This window comes from Helicoverpa armigera, chromosome 3 (assembly GCF_030705265.1).
Source record: "Helicoverpa armigera isolate CAAS_96S chromosome 3, ASM3070526v1, whole genome shotgun sequence".
Classification (NCBI taxonomy): Eukaryota; Metazoa; Arthropoda; class Insecta; order Lepidoptera; family Noctuidae; genus Helicoverpa; species Helicoverpa armigera.
The window spans coordinates 1,022,871-1,048,619 of NC_087122.1; the positions used below are offsets into that span (position 1 = coordinate 1,022,871).

The following is a 25,749-nucleotide window of genomic DNA, read 5'->3' on the forward strand; positions in this document are numbered from 1 at the left end:
GTCTACACGGTGCATGGAGCTGGAGCAAGTTAACATGCGCAAGCGACATGAGCACGCGGGTGGGTATTTTGCTTTGGTACATGCGCGAGTCGCTGGACCCGCACGTTTTTAAGCAAGCTACTTGCACCGTGTAGATGCACCCTTACTCACATACATACATATGTAAATACTTCGCAGGTGTACCTTTGCGTAAAGTATGAGAAAATTAAGTTTTGTCTAACATTGTCCTAAGCACGGTTGGTTCTCACCAAATTAGGATTAGGTGTGATGGGTTGTGTAGCGGTTGACCGAGCGGTTTAAGGGTTAGAACTTTGAGCCTGTGGTTGGGTTCGTTGAACGGGTATCGAAAAAAATATGCCTAGGTATATTAATCTTTCTTCTTCTTAGCGTAAGTCCCGTCTCGTGACATGGTCCACTGTCCGTATCCTCTTCTTCCACTTCGCTCTGTCCTGAACATATTCTGCGTATATAGGTATGCATATGAATCTATGTAGACGCACCAAAAGTACCCTCCGGCTATATGATAGCGAGCCTATTTCCCGCGGGTATAGGCAAATACGTGACCCGGACATCTGCCCTAACTCCCCATAGAAATCTTTCAACAGATTTACTACCGACATGATCATGAAGATATTTTGCATATTCCATGCACAAATTCTTAGCCACATCATCACCTTGTTCCCCAACCTTCACGCTATCAGCACTACGCTATTCATCACACATTGAGCATCTGCATTCTGCTATAGATACGGCAGGTGATAATGAGCTGCGCGTGAGTACAGTATTATCTACACTCTACACATCGGCGTGACATGTTTACATGGGTTATTTAGGGCTGCCATTTCCATAATAAGCGTAATATGTACTTATCTATGTAAGAGGTTGCCAGGAAACGGACTAAGAGTAAACGCTCTCTAGATCTAGTTGAGCTATTTAACACTTTCCGTCTTACCACAATAACTTTTAAACGTCAGTTTATGCCTTGTCTAAAAAAATGACAAATTATGACGTTGACATATGGTTCATTTTGCAGCCAAAATTTTATTAGACAAGTGTAAAACAGGGTTTAAAGTTTTTGTAGTAAGGCCCTTTAGGTTTAGAGAAAAAAACACAACAGACAAGTGTTTTGAACTTTATTTCTGTAGCTATAGGTACTCGTAAAGGTATAATATATAGGTGAAAATCATATCTCCTGTTTTGCAGTATATACCGAATTAAGCATACGCGAAAACCCTTAATGAAACACTGTTTCAAGTTTTGTGTAGCTTATCCTTCATTCAATCAGAATTCTAAAAAATCTGAAAAACAATCTCAATATTTAAGAAGTTTTGCACGACCATCGACGGGATCTTACACTAAATATCCGGGAAAATCTTTCTGAATTTCAAATGACAGCCCTAGCCCATACCTATCAGTAGTGTACACACTGGCCCAAGATTGTGGGGCCGCGACACCTAATTACGGTGTTTCAGCATAAATGGCTTGTAATTACCTTCATAGTTATCTTGTTAACATTTCGGGTTACTTAACCGAGGTTGCTTAACAAAAGGCTTTATGATAGAACTTTAATTTTCATGTAATCCTTATAATCTTTTGAGGAGACTTTGACTAGAATTTTCGGCGGAGCCGTGAGCAAAAATGGCGGAATGAAAACGGTTATGTTGCTCTAACACTTCATAAGGCAACAAAAAACTGGCAAAGCTAAATATGTTTATGACAATAAATAAGACTGACACGACTTTGACCCTCTTAATAATAATTATTAACTCCGCGGATTCATTATTATTGTATTAGGTGCTACAAGATCCATTAATAAAGCTAAAAAAGAACACCATCTTTGCTAGAATTAAAATAAATTTTCTTCTCAGTATAAATAAAATTATTGTCATAAAGTGTAGTGCCAGGACGAGGAGTATTATCTTTCATATTACGTGACCTGATTCCATGCTAAGAGGACTCGAGAGAACTAATTTCATTCAATTTTCTTTATAAGAATAAGACATTTTATTTTTAAAATGTCTAAGTAAGTACGTACGTATACCTATGACAAGTAAGTACTTATGACACGAAATTCCTTAGGTATCTATGGCGATAGTGTGAACAATCGGGACTTAACATGGTATACTACCTATGTATAAAAGTACGATACCCTTTTTTCCTCTGATTGTTTATAAATATGTGTACAAATCGATAAAGTTTAAAAACACTTTACCTATCAAATATCGGTTATAATATTTACTTGATCAAATTGATTATCTTGGGCACTTATGTCGATGCTCTCTTACGTTTAGTCTGTGACAACGTAACAATTAAATTCAAACACATCCTATCTCACAATCCTAAAGGATAACATGCCATGACAAGTCAACCAATTTAAGCTGGTTTGTCTTGTAGATAGATAAATGCTACAAATGAAGCAATTATCTGAAACACGCGTTCAAACTGTGCGGCACATTACAGGTGTTACAATTCGATTCGTTTTTGTAACGATCCGGTCCAATTGTCCAGAATTATCTTATGTTTAGCAACCTGTAATTCAGTGACTCAATATTGTCTTAGATTTCAGATTCTTAGTAAGTACCTATTTCTAATATTTAGGCTATCGTTAGGTTTAGCAAATATTATGGATAAAAGTTTTGAAGAAGGTGACAAAAAGCCCCAGGATGGTAGGAGTTAATTGGGGGAGGCCTATCTTCAGAAATGGACTGCAATTGGCTGATATGATGATGATGATGAGGAATAAAAATTATACTTTTTACTAAGCTCTGCAAAAAATAAAGCAGTTACTGCAGTCTAAATCGTAACATCAGCATTAAACACTTGAGACGAAAAAACAAATAAGCGAAAGATATAAAAATAAACACGCGAGACATTGTAAAATCCATTTATATCACATCTACAAATAAAACAACGTTACGTAACAAATATAAACTGACGTCAAAACAGATCTTAAGTGATAAGCCACAGTTTTCACAATCACTAAGTTTGTATTGTTAGTAAGCGTTATTTTTACAGACGAGAGAATCGCATCGAGTCTGTCACTTTCGTCGAATAATCGTATCGATAATTTTCACGTAAGGTTTCCATCCCTTATCTCGACGACTATTCCCGTAGCTTTGTGTACGGGAAGCGAGGAGCCTCTATGATGTTATGTTCTTTCAGACTATTTCAAAACTAGATTATTATATGGCAGTATGGGACCATCTCTTCAAGCGATTGAATCGAAGCTTTCATTTCATAATTTCAATACATTTTCTGCAATAGCAACTCTCTAGCTCAAGAGAGTGTATATTATAAGAACATCGTATTTCTATAATCTCTTCACTCTTCTTTAAGGCAATAATAATGGCCGATTGTCTCTCTCGTGGAGACAATCGGCAACAAGACAGTCCTTTATTGCCCAAAAGTATTACTTTTACAAGACAAAAACAAAAAAAAATTGTAGTTTTGTGTTGCACCGAACACTATCGCCATTGCGATTCTCTCGTCACACTCCTTGGATCACTAGGTTACTAAAAACTTCCACTAGGTTACCAGAAACGTCTACTGGGTTTCTAGGCACATTCTAGAAAGTTAAGGCTTCGTTATGTAGGTGGCTGGTGTGATGATGGGCATATCTTTGATGCCGTCCTTGTTGATCACCTTCACGAGGAAGTTTGGCAGGCTCACGAACAGTCTTGTGTGAACCTCGTGAACGCACTGCTTTATTATCTCGTAGGCTTCGAACTCTTTTAGCTCTGGGGACAAGAGATTATGTTAGTTTATTTTATTCTTTATTTACACACACAGACATTGCATAATACAATTTTTTTTTTTTCTTTTTTTTTTTTTAATAATAATAAAATTTATTGATCCACAGTTACATTAATGAGTCACGTTTATAAAATTAAAGTAAATTATTACAAATGTTCGCTGTAACTTCTCTATTGGAGACATTTTCATAGGTTCTGTGGTCCCCAAACTAGGCGCTGCCTGTATCTTGGGGACCTACGTTGTGATCACATGACAGTTTATACATTGAGTTTTTCTCTAGGTCAGATAATGTTTACTTTGTAATGTAAGAAGTGGACAATTAGAAGCTTATAAAACTATATTAACGAATATAAAGTGAGATCAAAAACTTAAACATAAAAATAGTTGTCTTTCTCTGAACAATTAAAATTAAATTAAATGAGATCAAAAACTAAAAACATAAATTGCTTTTTCATGCAAACAAATTGTGTCTCTCTGGACAATTAAGTAAAGGATAGGAAAAAATCTTAAAAAAAATAATAATAATCAATAGAAAACAAGTTCTTGTATATGTCTGTTATTGTAGGATTACTTGCTTGGTTCCTTAAAACTTTGCTTGATCAATTTCTTGAAAATAAAACAACGTCTTGCACACGGAAAAAATATATTCGTACTGTCAAAATGTACCAAGGAATGAATTACAAGAGTGGACTGTAAACATAGGAACAAGGAACTAGTATAATCACTGGAGTGAATGGAGTTGACGAATCTAACTAAACATACCGCCCACCAAAGGACGTAGTACTTTCAACTCGAGAAACAGAACACAAACTTAAATTAATTAACATGAGTATTCAACGTGAGTATCAAAGCTAAATAACAATTACTATCTTGTGTACAAAATCCGCCCACCGTGAAATACTCAGATAAAACAATGACCACTAACTTACTTTCCATTATATCAAGATAACACTTATAAGGTGAAACTTAAAATCTATCAGAAAATTAAACAATTAGACTTAATGGGTCCAACAACACCCAAATAAACTTAAACTGTATTCATAACATAACATTTAGCAAGTGAATTTACAAGAAAAAACTAAACAATAGTTTTATTTAGGTAAAAAACAAAGTTTGCTTATGGGGCGTTTCAATTCGCCCTTCTTACACTTAATTAATACTACACGTGAAATATTATCTGGGCCGTAATATTTTTTAATTATTTTGCCAAGAATCCATTTAGCAGGTGGAATACCATCATCCTTTAAAATTACTACATCACCAACTTCAGGCTCAGATGTTTTAACGTTCCATTTATGTCTTTGATTTAAATTAACTAAATATTCTTTATACCAACGTTTCCAGAAATTATTGACTATTTTTTGTGTTAATCTCCACCTATCAAGACCTACAATGTTATGATTAGAGTTATCTTCATCAGGAATATTAATCAATGGCTCACCTACAAGAAAATGTCCCGGTGTTAAAGCTTGGGGCTCATTAGGATCATCACTCATTACTGTAATCGGTCGAGAGTTGAGACAAGCCTCAACTTGTGTTAAAACGGTCGATAGCTCCTCATAAGTGAGAGTGCTATCACCTATTACTTTATATAAATGTGTTTTAACACTACGTACTCCAGCCTCCCACAGACCTCCAAAATTAGGGGCATGTGGAGGTATGAAATGCCACGTTGTTTGTTCCAAGCTCAATAAATATTCTACCTCACGAGGCAAAGATGACTTAGCACGATCGAACATCTCACGAAGCTGTCTATTTGCACCAACAAAATTAGTACCATTATCACTAAACAAATCCTGACAATGACCTCTTCGTGCGGTGAAACGCCTAAACGCTGCAATGAAAGCCTTTGAAGACAAATCAGTTACAACCTCCAAATGAATAGCTCGAGTACTCATACAAATAAATAAACAAACATATCCTTTATAGGTTTTAGCTCCTCTTCCAGTAGAAAATTTAAGATTTATGGGACCCATATAATCACAACCAGATGATTTAAAAGGCCGGGTTGGCTTCAATCTGACTTCTGGAATCTGCCCCATCAATTGGTCAGTTTTAGACTTAGAATATCTCAAACATTTAACACACGATCTATAATGACCTTTAACTACCTCCTTGGCTCTCAATATCCAATATTTCGTTTTCAAATAGCACAACATAGCTTGAGGTCCACCATGAAGCGTTCTAAGATGAGCCTCACTCACGATAAGCTTCGTAAGATGGCTCTTAGCTGGAAGAACTATAGGATGCTTCGTGTCATACCTTACTTGTGACTTGTCAATTCGACCACCGACTCTTAGAATCCCATTCTCATCAAGAATGGGACAAAGCGTACGTAGTTTACTCCTCTTAGCCACAAATTTCTTTAGCTTTAATTGCTTTATATCTTCACTAAAATACTCTTCTTGAACTTGTTTGATGCATACAATTAAACTCTCCTTTAATTCTGATGGTGTAACAACATTTGTATATAATTTCCTCTTTTCCTTAGGTAGTCTCAAATTCTGTAAAACTCTTCTCCAATAAGATATAGCTTTTAATGTTTTTGATAGTGTGGAAAACATAGTCCAGATGAATTCATTATTAAATACAGGTAAGGCTGTCAAGGCTGAATGTCTTTCTTCTTCATGAGTGTCTTCTATTATGTCAAAATTGTCAAACTCTATACTGGATTGTGAAAGCCAAGAAGGTCCCGACCACCATAACAAATGTTGTGATAAATCTTGTGCAGCTAGGCCTCTTGATACACAGTCAGCTGGATTAAAATCAGTAGTAACATGCCTCCATTGCGTTGAATCTAAAATGTTAAGAATTTCTGAAACGCGATTACTCACAAAAGTAGTCCAACGACTAGAGCCTCCTCTCAGCCATGCTAAGACTATTGTCGAGTCAGACCAGGCATATAAGTTCTCCTTTGGAATGTTCATTATTTGTGCAACTTCAAATAGCAACTTTGCTGCTAGAACTGCTCCGCATAGTTCCAATCTAGGAATTGATATTTCTTTCTCAATAGGAGCAACCTTACTCTTTGCTGAGACTAAACTCACACAAATTTCGTTATCATTTTTTATAATACGAATGTATACAGCAGCACCATACGCTACTTTTGAAGCATCTGCAAATGCATGTAACTCAATTCTTTGTCCTGGACTGAAACAGTACCATCGTGGTATGTTTATTTGCTGTAAATGTATCAAACTCGTTCTAAATTGTAACCATTCATTCACTAAATCTGGTGTCAGTGTGTCATCCCAATCAAGCTTTGACTTCCATACCTTTTGGATAAATATTTTTGCTGTAATTATCACAGGAGCGATCCATCCCAATGGGTCATACAATCTGGCCACCTCTGATAATACTTGCCGTTTAGTAATAGGCTGCTTCACTTCTGGTAAATCAACTGAATACTGAAAACAATCTAAATTCCTGTGCCATTTCAATCCTAGTATCTTCATGATAGGAGTTGATTTTAATTTTAATGAATCATTATCGCTGTTATTGTCTTCACCAATATATGTTAACAAGTCTTGGTTATTGCTGCTGAATTTCTGTAGTTCGAAGCCACCACTGTTCATTAACTTGTTCATTTCATTATATATGTGTTTAGCCTCTTGTAGCGTCTCACAGCCGGTCAGGAGATCGTCCATGTAATAATCCTTTTTAGTAATACTAGATGCTGTAGGATATCTGGCTTGTTCTTCATCAGCTAACCTCTGAAGAGTTTTTACTGCTAAATATGGAGCACAAGCCGTACCGAAGGTTACTCGTAGTAATCTGAAATGTTGTAATGGCTGATCTGATTGAGGTCTCCATAAAATCCTTTGGAAGTCCGTGTCTTCTGAACTGACTTTCACCATTCGGAACATCTTGACTAAATCTGCTACTATGCAGATCCTGTGGCTTCTCCAGCGCATTACAATATGTCTTAAATCTTGTTGTAACTTAGGACCCACCATGAGATTGTCATTAAGTGAAATGTTGTTCAGTCCTTTACAGGAAGCGTCAAAAACTACTCGTACCTTTGTGGTGTCCTTGTCTTCTTTAACTACGGCATGGTGTGGAAGATAAACTGCTTTGGGATTATCTACCTCTTCTTCTTTTATTTGTATCATGTGATTCATTGTAATATATTCTTGTAGAACCTTGTTGTACTCTTCCTTTAATTTGGGATCCTTTTGTAGCTTCTTCTCTAAAAATTCATATCTTCTTTTGGCTATTACTACTGAATTTCCATATTGACACTCTGGATCTTCTTTATCAAAAGGCAGTTTGACTATAAAACTCCCCTCCTCATCTCTTGTTGTTGTCTTGTTATAATATTCTTCACATCTTTGTTCCACATCCGTCATCCTTTTATGAATTAAGTTGGGCTCATTTTCCATTTCCCAGAATTTCCTTAGCAGCTCATCGCCACCTAAGTGCAAATGCATGGTTATTATTCCATGGTGAGTAGAAGGAGGATTGGTTGACACTTTCCCTGACAATACCCAACCCAAGGTAGTGTTTTGGGCCAATATTTTATTGTGACGAATGATGCCATCTAATAAAATCTCACTGTATACCTCTGCCCCTAGAAGAATATCAATTTTACTTGGTGTAGCATAACCTGGATCAGCTAGTGGTATTTTCTCTAAATGTAGCCAATCAGGAGCCTGTAGCTCGGTTGAAGGAAGTAATGACGTAACCGATCGCAAAACGTATGCATTTACTTGGATTGAAGCCCCAGGGTTGTGACGTGAAGCCACTTGAAGAGAAACCATATACTTGACACTAATGTGGTCACTACCCCCAATGCCCGTAATTGTACCACTAATACGCTTACGGGGAAGTCCAAGTAACTGAACCACCGATTCACTGATAAACGATGCTTGCGATCCCTGATCTAATAATCCTCTCAATGGTTGCTTGTACCCGTGCTCGTTATATGCCCAAATTGACACAGTAGCTAACAAAACTTGACTTGGTTCTAGAGTTTCACTCGAAAAGTTTGTAGAAATAGATGTACTTACAGGACTGGTTGACTCGCTCTGCGCTAAAACGCTCACGCTATTTGGTACACCACTCTCCTCTCGATCGAAATGCAGTAATGAGTGGTGCCTTCTGCCACATCGTTTGCAGCTCATTGAATTGCGACATTTAATAACTGGATGGGATGGAGAGAGACAATTAAAACACAAATTATTATTCTTGACATAATCCTGCCTATCTTTTACACTAAGTTGACTAAATTCCTTGCAATAGGGTAAAGAATGTTCACCTTTACACATGGTACATACGTTAGAATGACTTGTACTATTTTTAATTGAACCGTGGAAAGATTTAGATTTTGTGTTGGTGTTATTACGCACTTTGTTAAAATCTACCATTTCTAATGACCTGAATCTAGATTCTAAAAACTCTGACAGTTGTGCCCATGTTGGCAGATTATCATTTAACAAACCTAGATGATACTCCCACTGCTTTATGGATTCTGCATCAAGTCTGGAAACTACAAGGTAGATGACAAACACATCATTTATTTGTTCGTTGTTTATGCCCATACTACTTAACGACTTTAGACAAGATGAGGTTGTATCTAGTAAATTTCTAATTGCACTGGAAGATTCTGTAGTTACCGGTTTTTGGGCGAACATCATTTTCATAATAGAATTACAATTATAACGCTTATTTTCATAACGCTTAATCAGGCATTGCCAGGCTTCTTCATAGTTGGATTCTGTAATGGAAAAATTACGTAAAAGCAATTCTGGTTCACCTGACAGGTTCCCTTTCAGATAATGTAATTTTTGAACGGCCGACAACTTTTTGTTATTGTGCACTAGTGACGTAAACATATCGCAGAACGACTGCCATTCCACATATCTTCCGCTGAAGGTGGGCAACTGAACTCGAGGTAATTTGGCTTCACTTTCATTTGAAATTATTGTTGACTTCGATGTTCCCGTCGTTTCCGATGAGCTCGACGTAATATACTGTTGTAAGGCTTCTTTCAGTGACGTTTTATAGGAAACGTAAGATTCCTCGAACTGTTCGCACATATCTTCAGTGAAATATGAATCTTCTCGATCTTTCGGCGTGGCTTTTGTAAGTATGGCTTTGTGACCATCTTTAAATTCTTTCCAAAGTTCTTCTAAATTTTCTAACCTTGTTTCTAAATATGTCCTTTTTATCCTTTCTTTCGGTGTTTTTTTGTAATTTCTCTCTGCTTTTCCTAAATTCTCAATGAGATTCTTCTGATATTTTATGATATTGTCCATGACGTCCAAAATGGCGTGTGAAAGATTTGAGAAAGTGAGTACGAATATTTGAAAAGACGTTGAATTTTTCTCACTGATAAGCGGCGATTATCGAATCCGGCTCGAAGGACCACAAATATGTAGGATTACTTGCTTGGTTCCTTAAAACTTTGCTTGATCAATTTCTTGAAAATAAAACAACGTCTTGCACACGGAAAAAATATATTCGTACTGTCAAAATGTACCAAGGAATGAATTACAAGAGTGGACTGTAAACATAGGAACAAGGAACTAGTATAATCACTGGAGTGAATGGAGTTGACGAATCTAACTAAACAGTTATATAGACATTGAGATTTATTTGTGTGGGCTGTGTGTGGTGGTTGGTGTTTGAGTGTGTGTAGTGCGTGTCTGTGGGTTTTGATAGTAGTGTAGAGTTGTTTTTGTGTGTGATGATAGGTGTTTATGTTGGTGTGTGTGATTATATGTATACTAGTGTGTCCTTTCGAGTGTTGTTGAGGTAGTTAGAATACTTTCGGTTTCCTTGTATGTGAGTCCCAATAACAGTTTTTTGATTACCTTCTTGCAAGAGTAAAAAGAGAGTTCATTAGAGGATCCGGGTATACTACGGTTGACGTTGTTGAATATTGTGGTGTGTAGGAATGTAGGACATCTTCTGGCTAGGAGGGAGGTGGTGCGTGGTACTGGGACATGGAAAGTTCTTTTTGATGTCAGTGTATAGTAGTCCGGCCTTTTTTTTAGATTTTTGTATGTGTGTAGATATGCATTCAGAATATAAAGTTGTCGAACGCGGAGGACTTTAAATTCATTAAATAAGGTGTCTGTGGGATATAAGAATGGCTTCTTGAGAAGTACCTTGATGACCGCTCTTTGGGCTCTCTCGAGTTCTATGAGAGTGGTTTTGCCTGCTCCTCCCCATATTGATATACCATATTGAATTACGGATTGACATATAGCATGATAGACCATGCGCTGCGTATCTTTCAATGTCCTGTCTCTGAGTTTTTTCATTATGTAGATGAGCTTCCTGACTCGTGATGATAGTGTTTGGATGTGTTCTTTGTGCGATAGATTTTCGTCGATGAGAAGGCCGAGGTACCGGATAGAGTGAGTCCGTTGTATATGTTCGCATGAGCAGCTATCTTTTGGTGTGTTTGATGGGCATGTGTGAAATTTTAATGAGAGGTGAGAAGGCGGACTGGATGTTACAGTTTTGAAAAATGTAATTGCTTTTGTTTTTTTGATATTTAAGGTTAATAGGTTGTAGTTTAGTGTATGTGCTACTATTGTCAATGCCTCCTCTGCCTGGGAATACAACTGTTCCCAGGTTTTAGCTTGAAATGAGATTACTGTGTCATCGGCATATGATATGAGTTCTGCGTTTGGTAGGTTTAAATTGAGTATGTCGTTCATGTATATGGTGAAGAGTGTTGGGCCTAGTAGACTTCCCTGCGGAACTCCAAAGTTAATGGGAAGCTTGCTACTGGAATAAGATCCTGATTTAACATACTGGCTTCGGTTGGTGAGATAACTACGGAACCACTCCAGCGGTAAGCCTCTAATGCCGGAGGCATCTAGCTTTTTGAGAAGCAGGTCTGTGGAGATGGTGTCAAAGGCTTTGGCCAAGTCTAAAAAGACTGCCATGCATCGGTCCCCTTTTTCTATGCAGTTGGCTATAGATTTCGATAGTAAAAGAGCAGCATCCTCTGTAGATTTTCCCTTTCTAAAGCCGAATTGTCTTTCTGATATTATGTTGTTTTTTTCAAGAAAATCAACTAGCCGAGAATTTACTACCTTTTCAAGAATTTTTGATAATATACTGAGAAGTGCAATGGGACGGTAGTTTTCTGGATTGAGTACAAAGGTACTGTTTATTTCTAAAGAATTTTCTACCAGCAGACCTGCGAAGAAGAAATATATAATGTGAGAGTTAAGAGAAACATTTGTTTGTTCCCCCTTACGGTACTGAACGTCAGTGTTTATCTACTTCTTCTTGCCCTGTTCCCAAGCCATTTAAGTATGGTCGGTATTGTGTTCACCTTCTTTGGAATAGCCTTTGTTGAGCCACTTCTTCCCAGCAAAAACAAAAAAACAGCAGTCGTGAAGGGTGTCTTTGCCCATTTTGAAGTTCCAAAAGTACCTACTGTTTTAGAGCCATGTTTGAATAAATGATTCCGATTTTGAGTACAGTCTCGTGGTATTTATGATATAGGTACTTAAGTAAACTCACCAGGCTTATGGTTTCTGTCTATTATACCGAGGCTGAGTAGACCACCGAAGCCGTGGACTCCGAAGGGTACCCTCACACTGGACGCTAAGAAGTCCACCGAGTACAGCTGTCCACCTTCTATCTCGTCATAACCGGCTAACAGCAGGTTCACCATCGATGGGTTCTGAGGGAAAATAAGTTAATAGCAAAGGCACGAGTAGGTATATTAGACTTAAGCACTTTATTTACTTTGGGAACATTAGTAGAGTTGATAAACTATTTATTTGCATTTTTTTACAGAGACTAGACAAAGATTAGATTAGTTGGAATAATGGTAAATATTTGTATATTTTACGGACTTTTTGAGGATTAGGATCAAGTCAGTGTTCCGATCCTACAAAGGGAGGCTGGTCAGTAATATGCAAAAATAACATACAACACACAGAAGATCGTTACAAACTAACAAAATAAAAATACAAGAGCGCTTAATTCTTGAAAAGTTAATTAAATTAGTGTCTATAATTAGCGCCCACATTACTATTCGTATACGAAAGTGTTACAGAAAACGTAATTATTATGTGCGGACGAAAGTGCTTTGCATCTTCATACCTATGTGTTGATATATCTGTACGTACATCTTCATGACACACACACACACACACACACACAGACACACAAACTATGTAAATGATAGTCACGTGTTTTTTTTTCAAAATGGCACCCAAATTGTTAAATAAACTCATGGTTCCATTTCGCGAGACAGAAATGATGGAATATTAATTTTATATACAAGTACTTTCTCTTCTAAATATGTACTACTCTTTGTTTAGAATATCTTGATAATGACAATAGGTATTCAAACATAATCCTCGTATTTATAATGTTGTAAATTTTGTTTGTTTGGATGCGCTAATCTTAGGAGCTAATCGACCGATTTGAAAAATTCAGTGTTACATAATCAATTTATGTCACGGGAAGCTAATTAGGTATTAAAGAATCTAGGTTAGCAAGTAACACATAGGTACTGGAAACTAGAAAACCAAATATCATTTGGGAAAATATAAGTGATAAAATAATTATCACTGAGACTAGACTTTCCACATACGTTATTCAAGATTGCAGAATCATTGCAGAGGTTTATGATCATATTTGTGTGACATAAAATCTCTCAATTTAGATAAGAGAAAATCGTAGAATCAACGACAGTCTAACCAAAAGCGTTTGATACTATCGTTTGTCGACTGAAAATCAGCACTTTTTGAACGTCAAATTTACAAAAGACAGCCCCCAAAACGCCCACCCTTCACCACTTCCTATGTGTTTTTGCTGGGAAGATGAAGTACTCCATCTTTAGTTTGGTATTGATAAGCAAATGGCAACATCATTCAACCGTTTACCGTTTACTTTATGTTATCCTGAACAAGCAAGAAAAAGATCAAGTCACAAACAACACAGATTACTTTATACTAATCAGAGTCTACTCACCCCTCCTTTCAAAGCTTCCATGAGCGTCTTCCTAGTAAAATGCACGGCGGCTGCAGCGGTCAGCTGGTATCCGTTCCTCATCTTATACAGCTGCACATTCTTGGCGACGAACTGGGCGAACTGCACCCTGTCTCCCGGGTCACCTATGGCGCCCATCACCAGGTCATTCGACATGTGGTACAGTTTGTTCTCGTCTGAAAAACAATGGCAATTTGAGGCTGGGTGGGGAGATTTGTAATTTTTACGGGAGATCAAATGGTATGTGAAAGTTTGGTGTGTTTTTTTTGATTTTAATATACGTATGTATTTAAAACTCGTAAAAAAATTGGTAGCTAAGATAATTTTGAATAAGTTACACCCCTTACTTAAAAGGGACTCTTAAGGGACCTTTCGGTAGTGCAGTAATATGATTATTTATTTACCCGACAATTTGTTACGGAAACCGGTAGAATTTGCTAGGACAAAATCAGTAGGTATACCTTCCTACCTAAGTACGTCTATATGGAAATTGTTCGAAGAACGCATAGAAACATAGATTAACTAGAATAAATGCCAGAAAACTGATCAAAATGCGAATTAAACCAAAAACAGGTAATTTAAAAATATCTCAAAATAGATGGATACTGATAATTTTCAAGGTAATTTTGTAATACAATCAATGGAAGCTGTAAATAGCCGACCATGAAAATAGTTTTTCACCTCATTTAGAGCGATAAGCAAGCAATAACGTAGTAACGTAGGTACTAGACTTATGTAATGCTCATTTGAACTACTTATTGTTCGATATCAAGCTATATTTGTGTTTCCAAAAATATTTGTGTCAAATAATGAAATCTGTGACGTCCGAGAGCGACATTGAAGATGAAGCTAAGTGGATAGTAATTATCGGGAAAGCTGATACCACCACCATGTAGGATACATAGCGACAAAGAGAGGTTTGTCCACTTTTGTGAGCAGGAGACAATATCCTAGAGTGTAAGAAGGAAATTCATTTCAAAACGAACAGTAAAGTACTCGTTTGTAACGACCAATCTCAATGTTACCAGAAGGAAAAACAATTAGCATCAATAGATAACAATGGGAAGCTAGACCTCATTCTGATAGAAATAATGTTTCTATTCATACAAAATGACAGAAACAATGGCAACTATTTAGCTGAAAATACAAGATGTTTATAAAATGTAGACTACATTCGTAATAACAGGAGATTCCAAAGACATTGTGTTAACTTTCTTTCATAATATTTTAGAAAAGCATGACGTAAAACCCTTTGAAAACATTACCGACGTAAAACCCTTTGGATCGATATTATGACAATGTGTGATGATATAGTTCTATATTGGAGGATCACAATAATTAGGCACTAGTACAGGGCTGGCATATTCCCTGAATAAAAGCCCCTGAAAAAAATTTAAGGATAGGTAAAAAAAATATAGGAAGGCTAAATTGTCGTAGTTTAAAGTTAAATTCTAAAATTTCGTCATTCTAATCAGGTCCCCTTCAATCTGCTTTGAGCAAGCGTACTGATAAATGCGTATGCTTGATCGTGTGAGAACTTTACCTAACATTAAAATACGCGCAAATGATGATGAATACGGTTGAAATTGCGAAAATAGTAATTTAAGTCAGTGCAATGCTCAATCAAGAAATGATCTATTTCATAGATTAGCATTCCACTAGCATTCTTTACCTACCACCGTTACTGGAAACTATTCAAATCAGCCAGAGCAGGAGTACTCATATCCGTCTTCAGGGTACCTACAGCTCCATCAAATTTCATCCCAACCGCTTCAGCAGTTTTGTCGTGATTGCGTAACAAAAATAGAGTTACTTTCGCATTTATTACATTACCTAGTAAGGATTTCATTCTTACAAAGAGAACCTTTGTCACCAAACATCTTAATACAATTCAATAAAATCAAGTAAAATAAAGCAATGTAATACAATACCATGTTTCATGACGATAATGCTCTGTGTGTTGGTCTGATCGGCGGCTATTATGGCGAAGTCCTTACATTGCATGCCCATCAGACATTGGAAATAAAGACTGGAATTAGGCATCATTGTAGTCTATCACAAACAACTTAATATTCAAGTAAAAAATTGCATCGTCACAAAAAATATGTAATTCAAAAAGTCTACGACATTGACATTTATTTCATGAAGTATATAATGACAGATATAATTTGCATTATCTTTGGGTTTTTGTCTAAAGAGGTTGTCCATTTGGTTTATCTTTTTAGCAAAATACGGAATCGCAATACCATGTGGCACTTATTTTAATGGCCCTGCTAGGAGTATCAGCTTGCCCGGTTAACTGGGTTCAGGAGGTCTGATAGGCAGTCGCTCCTAGTAGAACACTGATAGTCAGCTGCATTTTGAAACTGCCCCAGCAAATAATGAGGATGTCTTTTCAATACAAAGTAAATAACATAAAGTGAGCACCTACTTTCCTTAAGTGAAAACAAAGGAAAACAAAGAAATTAAGTCATCTTCTTTCATGATAACGATCAATAAGCGTCAGTAATATAGTTATTATAACTGTTGCGAACAATCTGATCTATAGGCCTGGTAGCGGGATGCCCGTTATGAGTCTGTGGCTTTGATAGAAATGTAACTGTGGTATACTTCCTGCTTAGCACTGCATTATTGCCAGCAATTTTAGTTCTTATGATTTTTGGTGGCAATAATGTGTGAACCATCACGTTTATGCCGAAAACCTTCCTCACAACACATAGCCATATCGTGTCAGCCGGTGCCGCGAATTAAATTAGGATAAGACAGAGGCCCGATTCTCCTAATTTTACTTAAGCGACCTTCGATTGACGTTCGACTCGATTCGACTGAGATCCAATCCCGACTCGATTACGATTGAAGCGTATGTGGCATTCCGCTATTTTTTCTTTTGAAATAAACGTTTTTATCCTTTTCTGTCATTCAATAATGAATCATTTTGTCTGCAAATGATTTACGATTGCAAAATGATTGTACAGCAAACTACCGTATAGACCAAAATCACCAAAATAGCAGACCAATCGCACACCAATCAAATGTCAATCGAATACGATTGGTCTTTTATTAGTAGCAGAATGCCCGATATGGTTAAAACGGCTATTGCGATCATATTGCGATTCGATTTCTATTAGATTTTGACATTATTAACTTAGGAGAATCGGGCCCCAGGTTGGCTTAGAGTAGTTTTGATAAAACTATGTACTTGTTTACAAGAACTAAGTTGCAAAGAAGTCATTACAAATAATTTTACGCAATATAGGAGAGGTAAATGCAAGCGGTCTGTTGCAAATATTTCCATAATCTATTTGTACCGAATCCTTTGAAGCCAAGGTTGACACTAAGGTATTAGGTACTTAAATATTGTGTAAACCACAGGTGTAAACCTACTGATGTGCAAAGATATATGGCAAAATAAACATTAACAATATGTTCAAAGAATCATAAAATTACTAAACTTAAAACATTCGTGACTTTAGTATTATCACTTTTCTGGTTGGGATTATTAAACTGGAGGCAGCCTTGGGTTTTAAATTGTTGCCATTATCGACGTATTTTATTGGCAAACTAAATATATGGGGTGCTAATTAAACCGGATTCTTTTTAATATCATTATTCGCCCCCAAAAATCTATGTTGCCTTCTAAATTACTAAGTCAGCCACAATTAATAAAGCGTCGAGCATCTAAATAATACTATTATAGCCACGAGTTATCTTCCACTCTAAATACAACTCAGCATGATGTTTATTTTTTTGCATCTAAATTTGTAGCATGCATTCTAACAGTAAACTTCTTAAATACTATTAAGTGACATCATAAAAATATTAATTTAGCTTCTAATTTTTTAACTCGTACTAAGTTTTTTGTTTAAAATATAACACATCCCATATTAATTGACCCAGCATGGAAGTAAGTATGCAACATGCAGCAAGCATGGCTCTGTCACGGCTCCGGCGCTGCGTGGCTCCGGCGGTCCCATGCGCCTCGCCCCTCCGCGCCTACGCGGTTTTGAATTGCACTCTAGGGGTAGGGCAGACAAGACTACGTGGAGTCGGTTTTGCAGCGATTCGTTTTCGTCACTAACTTCAATTTTTAATACAATGTTTTTTAATTGAAGGTTATAAATGGCAATATGCTAAATAAAATGAATCCAAATTAAATTCTACCATCAAAAAAAAAACGAGCCAAGAACAACGTTGATCTCGTTTTTCTTGGCTCGTTTTTGGAAAAATGAGGCCGAGTTAGTAAATTAGATGACAAAGTATAAATAAGAAGGACAAGTTACAATAATTGATGATCTTTTATTGAAGCTTTCTAGTAGGTGGCGTTGTAAAAAAGACGAATTAGTTTATCAGAGGCTATGTCATTTCCCCGTTGCTTAGTTATAAAATTAGAAGTTTAATCATGTGTCCAATAAATAATTTTGTGGCTACACTTATTATTTGCCAATATTATGTAGGTACATGTATAAGTGAAGATACGGAAAATTATCTACTTGAATTAAGCCTGTGTAAGTAGGCACTTAAGGGATACCTGCAGCTTTGACGACGATTATCATATGTTTAGCATACGATAATTTTGCTGGGGAGTTTCTTGCGCCACTTCTTCCCACCAAATACGCAATGATGAAGTGATGAAGAGAAGCCGTTTTAGTGAGCTATCTTTTCTTTTCTTTCTCTGTAGCAAAAGAAATGGTGAACTATCGACTTCTTTACCAATTACATACAATTTCCTTACCATCTACCAAAGCTTCTAATGAAACAATCTCAAACAAATGCACCCACGCTTACCAAAATTCACACATTACCGCGACATCCAAGACATGTTGAGGAACATACTCTTACCTAACTATTGCACTTGTAAATGTTAGCACCCACTGCTCGTCACTTGGACACGAATTACTTGCATAACTTCAATGACATTCAACAGACGTGGGAATTAGGATTAGGTAACTTTATCTTTATTGAGTGGTAATTGCTTCTGAGATAAGCATAAAGCTAAATTAAGAATTTAAGATGTAGATTTTTCAAAATGGACTTCGTTATTTTAAAGTTTGTAAACTGCCATTGTGATGTCAAGTAGGCTATTATTTATGTTAGTTCAAGAATTCTACACGATGTAGATTTTAACGTGATCAATTTTGTTTTTCTTCGTAGAAAGAAGTAGTTTGATTTTCTTGAGTGTTGGTTGATTGATTTTTATCGATGTTTCAGTGTTCATCTTGATCAACTTTTGTTTTGTGTAATTATTATTGCAAATATGTACCTACAACTATTTGAAAACAGCACGAGCTTTGTTTCTTTACCAGTAAACAATATCTACGAGTAGTTTCAATAGCTTCAAGTGCCTTGATAAATCTATGCCACGTGCATTGATTGTAGAAACGTGATACTTGTCTATTAATACTTATTGTTGACTTATTAGTGATACCTGCCTTTTCCTAAATATGTTTTGGGGTCAGCTTCTAGTCTAACCGTATGCGTTTGCGTTCAAGTGTTTTACATAGAGTGACTGCCTATCCATCTAACCCCCTTAACCCAGATATCCGAACAACTTGATACCCCTAGGTAAGACTGGTTATGATACTCTGGCTTCTGACTAGTCGTAAAGACTGCCAAAGATGTTCAAATGATAACTGGCCGACCCATTTAACGTGTCTTCCGAAACACGGAGGAACTCGTCATGACAAGATAACCACCCAAAACAAAAATGTGAAAGGCTGCCAAGTTCGATAATATGGAAATCCTTCGCCTATAAAAGAAGTGAGATCTGAATAAGTACCAAGTTCCATACACATACTTCAGTTAAAAATAGTTACTTTTTAATAATGTTACTTGGCAAGTTTTCACACACCTTCTTATAAACCTACTAAACGCAATGAATCAAGTATTTAATTTTCTATTAAAACTTGCCAAGTAACATTATTAAAAAGTAACTATTTTTAACTGAAGTATGTGTATGGAACTTGGTACTTATTCAGATCTCACTTCTTTTATAGGCGAAGGATTTCCATATTATCGAACTTGGCAGCCTTTCACATTTTTGTTTTGGGTGGGATTTCATTTATTTTTGTAAGGTTGTTTATTTTATTTTTTTCTTATGATTAAGATAGTTAAGGAAATGTGTCATTTATACTATCTTTCAGATTTTTGAATATATACTACGCTTCTTACAAAGAAATGAGCTAGATTAACTAAATGGACTAGATTTACCAACTGACTGACATGACATGTTATCATATATTATGTTCGTGGATCAAAGTTACACATTCGTTATTTTCGAAAGTGACTTACACTTGGCCGTTTTCAGATTTTTACTTTGACTAAATACAAACCTTTGTAACGAATTTCAGATCGGTACGACCATTCGAAGATATATTATATAAATATAGATAAATTTAGTTCGTTTTAGTTCCTTAGGGGTATAAATTTACACTGGGTATTTTACACCTTCAATATTTTGAAACCGACTCACACTTGGCCATTTTCAGATTTTTCCCTTTACCTTGACATAAAGACCTACCTCCATGCCAAATTTCAAGTCAATACGACCATTGGAAGTGGTCTAGGTTTTTGATGAGTGAGTCAGTGAATCAGTGAATCAGTCAGTGAGTGTATAGTAAAAATAGCGATTTTCTGACGTCAATATCTCAAGACCTACAATAGGTATATTAATGAAATTTTGTATTTTAGATAAGTGAGGGGGTCTCAACAGGTACTAGAAATTTGAAATGTGTAAATAAAATAGATTTTGAGTTATAGGGGGGTCGAATTTGTCCCGAAATGGTTCGTGTAATATAACCCACGGCCGGTGTGTCGCTTATTTTGCTCGAACTTGGCGGACACACTGCCGTGTGTCTAGATCATCCACGGGCCGACCACGCCATACCGAACAGGCACGAATTCCTATATTAAAAACTATACCACTAGTTCGCAGTTTCCAGAATACGTTCCCAAGCCTAGTGCACCAGTCTGAGAGTCTCCCATGACTCTTGACTCGCATTGTGCCATCCCGTTGTACTGGGAACTGCATTGTTCATCACTTGCATCTATCTATCTGATAGTGTGTGAAGCTCAGCTCGCTTATTGGGTTGCCCAACTGTAGTTAGCGATTATCCATTGTTTGTCTGTGGTCTGTTTACTTGCGAACTTTTTGCTGGGTTACCGGGTTGCTGCAATAAATGGATTGATGCAGTTTTAATTAATACTAGATCATGTGCGCAGTTTCACCCGCGTTCCGAAAGAACATTTTCCTGCGCATGGATAAAAGTTGCGTGTACGTTATTCTGATATTTATAAGCTTTAACTTAATTTACTGTTTTTCTTTTTAATTTCATGAATATTTACAGTTTTAAATAGACTATGAGGTGTTTCCACTTCATAATGTGGGAAATAGTGATTTAAATGAGGAAATTATTTTGTTAAATTATAATGCTCGTGTACTTTAGGTAATAACGTTTTATTTTATTTGCCCAGCTAGAAATTCTTGCCAAAACAATTTAAATATAACCTGCGTATAATTATTATTAGGTACCTACAATAAAAATGTGCTCTAGAACTTTCGATACGAAGTCAAGGCATGTCATCCTAGGTGTAGGAATCACAAGAATTTAGTGGGAGCGACCCTTTTATCGACGTGGTCAACAATTTCTTTGGCATCCCGTTCCCGACCCTTTGAAGGTCCAACCACGAAATAAGTAAACGTAAATTAAACTGTTGTTTTAAAACTTACAATTTATTTTAATTTGACTAAAACGTTTCTCGTAAAATATCCCTTTGTATGCTAGCAATTAATTTTTTGTAATCCATCGAGTCCAAGTTATAATTATGTCTAAGGTGGCAATATCTACCTACGTATAAAATTTCCCAAAAAACAACTTCATAACCAAACATGGAAATAGAAAAAATAAATAGCTTTTGTTTCTACAAGTCGGTGTCTTTAAATTGCCGCTGTGTACCTATATCTTGTATTTAGTCACCTTCTTTGTGAGACGTCGGTTAAAAATATATTTACCATTTTATCTATTTCCTTACAGGTACATCAGCATTTAAACCCACAATACAATGGAAGGACTGAATACGAAGTGGTGAACTCAACTACAACAGAGATAGAGAATAGTGACAAGTGAAGGTTGCCAGACAGAATGCCAGACACACTATCTTTGTCAGCCAGCGTGAGTCTCGGCCTGCTGGCTGGAATTGTGTCTGGAGTATGTTACCTCGTAGCTAATGGGATGACATGGCCGAAGTAAGTAATTTTTTATAGATATTTTTAGATTTAATAAAAAGCTGGTATTTATGAATTTTATAATAATTTTAGGTGATTTTAAGTAAATGTTCTCTTATATATAATAATTTTATGTTCAGTTTTTTTGTAGAATACTTAATGGGTATTTTTGTTGGTACAAAAAAGTTGTCGGAAATTAAATGAATGCAGATTCGTGTTAAATTATCATTAAAAATATATTTAACAAGGTAATTGAATTATTATAATATTAGGTATTTAAAATGATATATCAAACGTTTTTTTTCTACACATTATAATTTTTATTTCCTCTCGCGTTTTTCCTCCCACAATGAAAAATAAGCGCGGGAAACTGCAAAACATTACGCATCATAGCGCCATCTATCAGAATTTTGATGTAACAAGAGTACAGTTCACACAGTTCACTATAGAAGTACATGTAGTTTGCAATGTTTTATACAGAGGGCGCTTGAATTCATAATTTTGATTTTTAATATAAGGTACGTGAATTATTAACCATTTTTCCTGAACTCTAAGTTTAATAATTGCGGGCGCTGAAATTTAATAGTTAAGAATAGACTTTTATAGCAATTTTACCTATGTTTGGAAGGTTAATGAACTCATAAAAAATAATTAGTTAATTATGCATTTCAAAACTGAGATAAGGTAGGCTTTTGTAATTTCGTCACATCGCACATAGGGGTATTTGATCAATAAAGTCGATCAAAATTATTTATCTGCTATAATTTATTTATTGGCATTAAAATGTACTCAAAAAGTAAAAAAAAATACTATTTTGATTTATTTTTTAACAGGAATTTGAAATAAGTGTAAAAAAAATAATTTGTCTCTATTTGTTTATTGCAATCTTTAACAATTTAGACGTATTAATTAAAAACTTATAAACTAATACATTATTAAATTAATTAAATCGCTTATAACTACTCTTCTTCATCTGAATCATGTTCACTATCTTCTGCATTCTCTTTATCCTTATCAACTTCGTAGGACATTAACATTTCCCTAGTTTCTAGTTTAAAATTTATTGATTTTTTAGTCACTTTTCGTCTAATACTTGTTAAATATGGGTCTGAAGTTAATAATAATCTATTTAAGACATCCATATTACAGTCAGTTCTACTGAATTTTCTTGCATATTGTTCCCTGAATTTTCGAAAATGTTTATTACGAGCCTCTGCAGCTTCTTCTGATAAGGCCCCTATTGGTAGTATGGCGTGTCTAATAACTGTAGGCCCATTTATTAAAATAATAATGCTTGTAACTGAATTTCTGCACACGTTTCAGTGACCCTATAAGACTCGGCATTTGGATAGCAATCTTGTTTTGCTTTTTGTAAAATGGAATAGCACGGATATAGTTTTTTAGAACTTTCTCTAATTATTTCGTACTGCTTTCTTGTTAATGCAGCTTCCACAAATATAGACAAAGCCTGACTTGGCGATAGTTGTTTAATTTTTGCTTCAGGAGTTGCGCTCTTTCTGAAAGCTTCACAATATTTCCGACCACGTGTTGGGGATGCCATAATATCTTTTATCACGTATGCACCATCCACATTTCCTTTATCACGAAGCGCCATTTGACCTGCATAAATTAGTGTATCTGCTTCATTTTTGCCTCGTAAATGTGATGTCTTCCGACGCTTACTGCAGTCTGTTAGTTCCACGAACTCTTTGCTTGGCCGACCCGGGGATTTTTCAATATTATTTTTTTTTCGGTATTTCAAGAGTGCCTTGTAACCAATCATGGTATTTTTTCAAAAATACACTTTCTGTTCGCTTTGCTATCTGCCACTTAGACTTCATTTCAGACTTGAGACGAGAAAATGTTTGAATAAACTATGATTTTTGATCAGTTGGGAATGAAGAGTCATTAATTATTTCAAACTCCAATAAATCCAACTTTTTTCCGAAATCTGGTTCAGTATATTCCCTCGATTTTCGGAAAACATAATTTCGCGTCACGACCTTTTGCACCAGAAGACCCTACAACAAGAGAAATCTGAAATTAACTTAAGTGACCGCAAAATAAAGTTTGTTTTTGTAAATACCACATGCACTTAATTTTCAAAATGTTTTCATTTTGGCACATATTGGCAGCTATTTTCTTTTTAAATTTCTAATATGCATATCTAACAACAGGATGAAAAAAGAATTTGACCCGGGAAAAGTCCGGAAATACAACAAAAAGACTTTGAAATATTGGAAAAGGCTAAAATCGACTCATCTTTTTAATGTACCCCATAAAAGATGGAGTAAATAATTGTTAAAGGTATATATTACAAAAAAAAATAGTAATATAAATTTTACATACCTTGTTCTGCACCGTCCATAACTAAAATATGATTTATACCGAGTAATCTAACTGTCACGCTTATTTTTAACAATTAAGTTAACTCACTTTCACTGGGTATTAAGTTCGTGCGATCAAGCTTGCGTTAGAAAGACGACTGATTGTGAACGGAATTTTAGCAAGAACAAAAGAGAGTTGAGCGGTTTATTGTCCCCCCGACCCTACCGTTTTGCCAGGTAGCAAAAACTACCTTCTATGAATACTTTGTAATATTCGACTTTTGATCGATTTTTTGGGTTAAATACTCCTATGTGCATCGTCCATTATTATAGGTGCGATGTTGCGCGGACCGTGACGGACGAATCGCGACGTTTCGCGACTTTTTTGTACTTTTTGCATTTTCGAAATTCGAATGTCATTTTGGTCACGTTCAGGACCGTTAACAATAGGGTTGGCATATTATTTTATATTCGTTCGTAGTCGTCGTCGTGTCGCGAGATGACTCCCGGCTACCGTAGGCGTCTGTGGGCGGTGAGTTCGGGGTTCACCGTTAGGGTTGCCACCCGTACTTTATAATAAAGTATTGTACTTTATTTTGGGTAAACGTACTTTATACTTTATGAGGGCAATAAAGTACGTGAAAATACTTTTTTTTACCTATTTTGACTTTTGAAGGTTTTATTTAATTGTTTTTCATTTCAATCACACAAATTGGCTCTTTTCACTGAGCAACATAAATTTAAAAAGTGATGTTGAATATCAACACTTTTCTCACTTAGTAGAAACTTTGAAACTGCAAAAACTTAATATTAACATGGATGACCTGTATGAAGAAGTTTCTTTATTAAAAGAGTTATATGCACAAGTTAATCAATCTAAAGATTTTTTGGAATTATCTACATCACAGAAGTGGCAAAAAATTTTTCAAAGTAGTAATGATTTCGTAAATATATATAAAATCGTGTCATTTCTGCTATCCATTCCTGCCACTTCAGCATTTACAGAGAGAGTTTTTTCTCTGATGAATGCTAAGTGGCGGGACGAACGAAACAGAGCGTCCCTAAATTTAATAAAAAACTAATTATTTATATATTTCAATCTAAACATAGATTGTAAAGATGCGGTTAAGACGTTCTTTGATAATAAATATTTGTTAGATGTTGCCAGAAGTAACAAAAAATATGTATGGAAAAAAATAGCAATTTAAATAAATAATACTTTATTTTCAGATCTTGTACTTTATTTTTTTAACCTTAAAAAGTAAATATACTCTATTTGCTTAAAAAAAAGGTGGCAACCCTATTCACCGTTGCTCTGGGGCACGATTCTCCTAATTTTACCTAAAAACATTCGATTTACGTTCGACTGCGATCCAATCCCGACTCGATTACGATTGAAACGTAAGTGGCATTCCGCTATTTTTTCTTTGAAATAAACCTAGTGGGTAAAGGACCAACCTCAAGTATGAGGGCGCGGGG

At 35.8% G+C, this 25,749-nt stretch overlaps 3 protein-coding genes across 6 annotated transcripts in view; 1 reads left to right on the top strand and 2 right to left on the bottom strand.

The window, feature by feature from the left end:
* Nucleotides 1-2,870: 2,870 nt before the first annotated feature.
* Nucleotides 2,871-15,857, bottom strand: LOC110381846 (proteasome subunit beta type-2). Its single transcript, XM_021342263.3, has 4 exons — nt 15,654-15,857; nt 13,705-13,898; nt 12,241-12,403; nt 2,871-3,737 (listed from the first exon to the last, which is right to left on the bottom strand). The coding sequence occupies exons 1-4, from the start codon at nt 15,766-15,768 to the stop codon at nt 3,574-3,576; spliced, it is 636 nt and encodes a 211-aa protein (XP_021197938.1). The 5' UTR covers nt 15,769-15,857; the 3' UTR covers nt 2,871-3,573.
* Nucleotides 4,380-10,326, bottom strand: LOC126054085 (uncharacterized). Its single transcript, XM_064043472.1, has 2 exons — nt 9,509-10,326; nt 4,380-8,896 (listed from the first exon to the last, which is right to left on the bottom strand). Exons 1-2 carry the CDS (start codon nt 10,008-10,010, stop codon nt 4,845-4,847), a joined length of 4,554 nt encoding a protein of 1,517 aa, XP_063899542.1. The 5' UTR covers nt 10,011-10,326; the 3' UTR covers nt 4,380-4,844.
* A 5,925-nt stretch (nt 15,858-21,782) lies between the features above and the next one.
* The window catches only part of M7bp (Myosin-7a binding protein), a 103,876-nt gene continuing 99,909 nt past the window's right edge, over nt 21,783-25,749 (top strand). The window contains exon 1 of one of the 4 annotated variants that reach the window (XM_064043474.1): nt 21,783-21,964. In XM_064043474.1, the coding sequence (XP_063899544.1) occupies nt 21,861-21,964 (104 nt within the window). In that variant the 5' untranslated portion in view covers nt 21,783-21,860. The remainder of the gene's footprint in view (nt 21,965-25,749) is intronic. The other 3 variants (XM_064043475.1, XM_049836349.2, XM_064043473.1) reach the window with 3 other exon arrangements.

Bases quoted from the DNA above. Each gene is read 5' to 3' on its own strand.
- LOC126054085 (XM_064043472.1), bottom strand. From the start codon at position 10,010: ATGGACAATATCATAAAATATCAGAAGAATCTCATTGAGAATTTAGGA. The intron at 8,897-9,508 runs GTGAACCAGAAT...CATCCCATCCAG, and splicing joins TCTGAAAGGGAACCTGTCAG to TTATTAAATGTCGCAATTCA.
- LOC110381846 (XM_021342263.3), bottom strand. From the start codon at position 15,768: ATGATGCCTAATTCCAGTCTTTATTTCCAATGTCTGATGGGCATGCAA. The intron at 13,899-15,653 runs GTATTGTATTAC...ATTGTTTTTCAG, and splicing joins CATTATCGTCATGAAACATG to ACGAGAACAAACTGTACCAC. The intron at 3,738-12,240 runs GTGAGTTTACTT...TCTTGTCCCCAG, and splicing joins AGACAGAAACCATAAGCCTG to AGCTAAAAGAGTTCGAAGCC.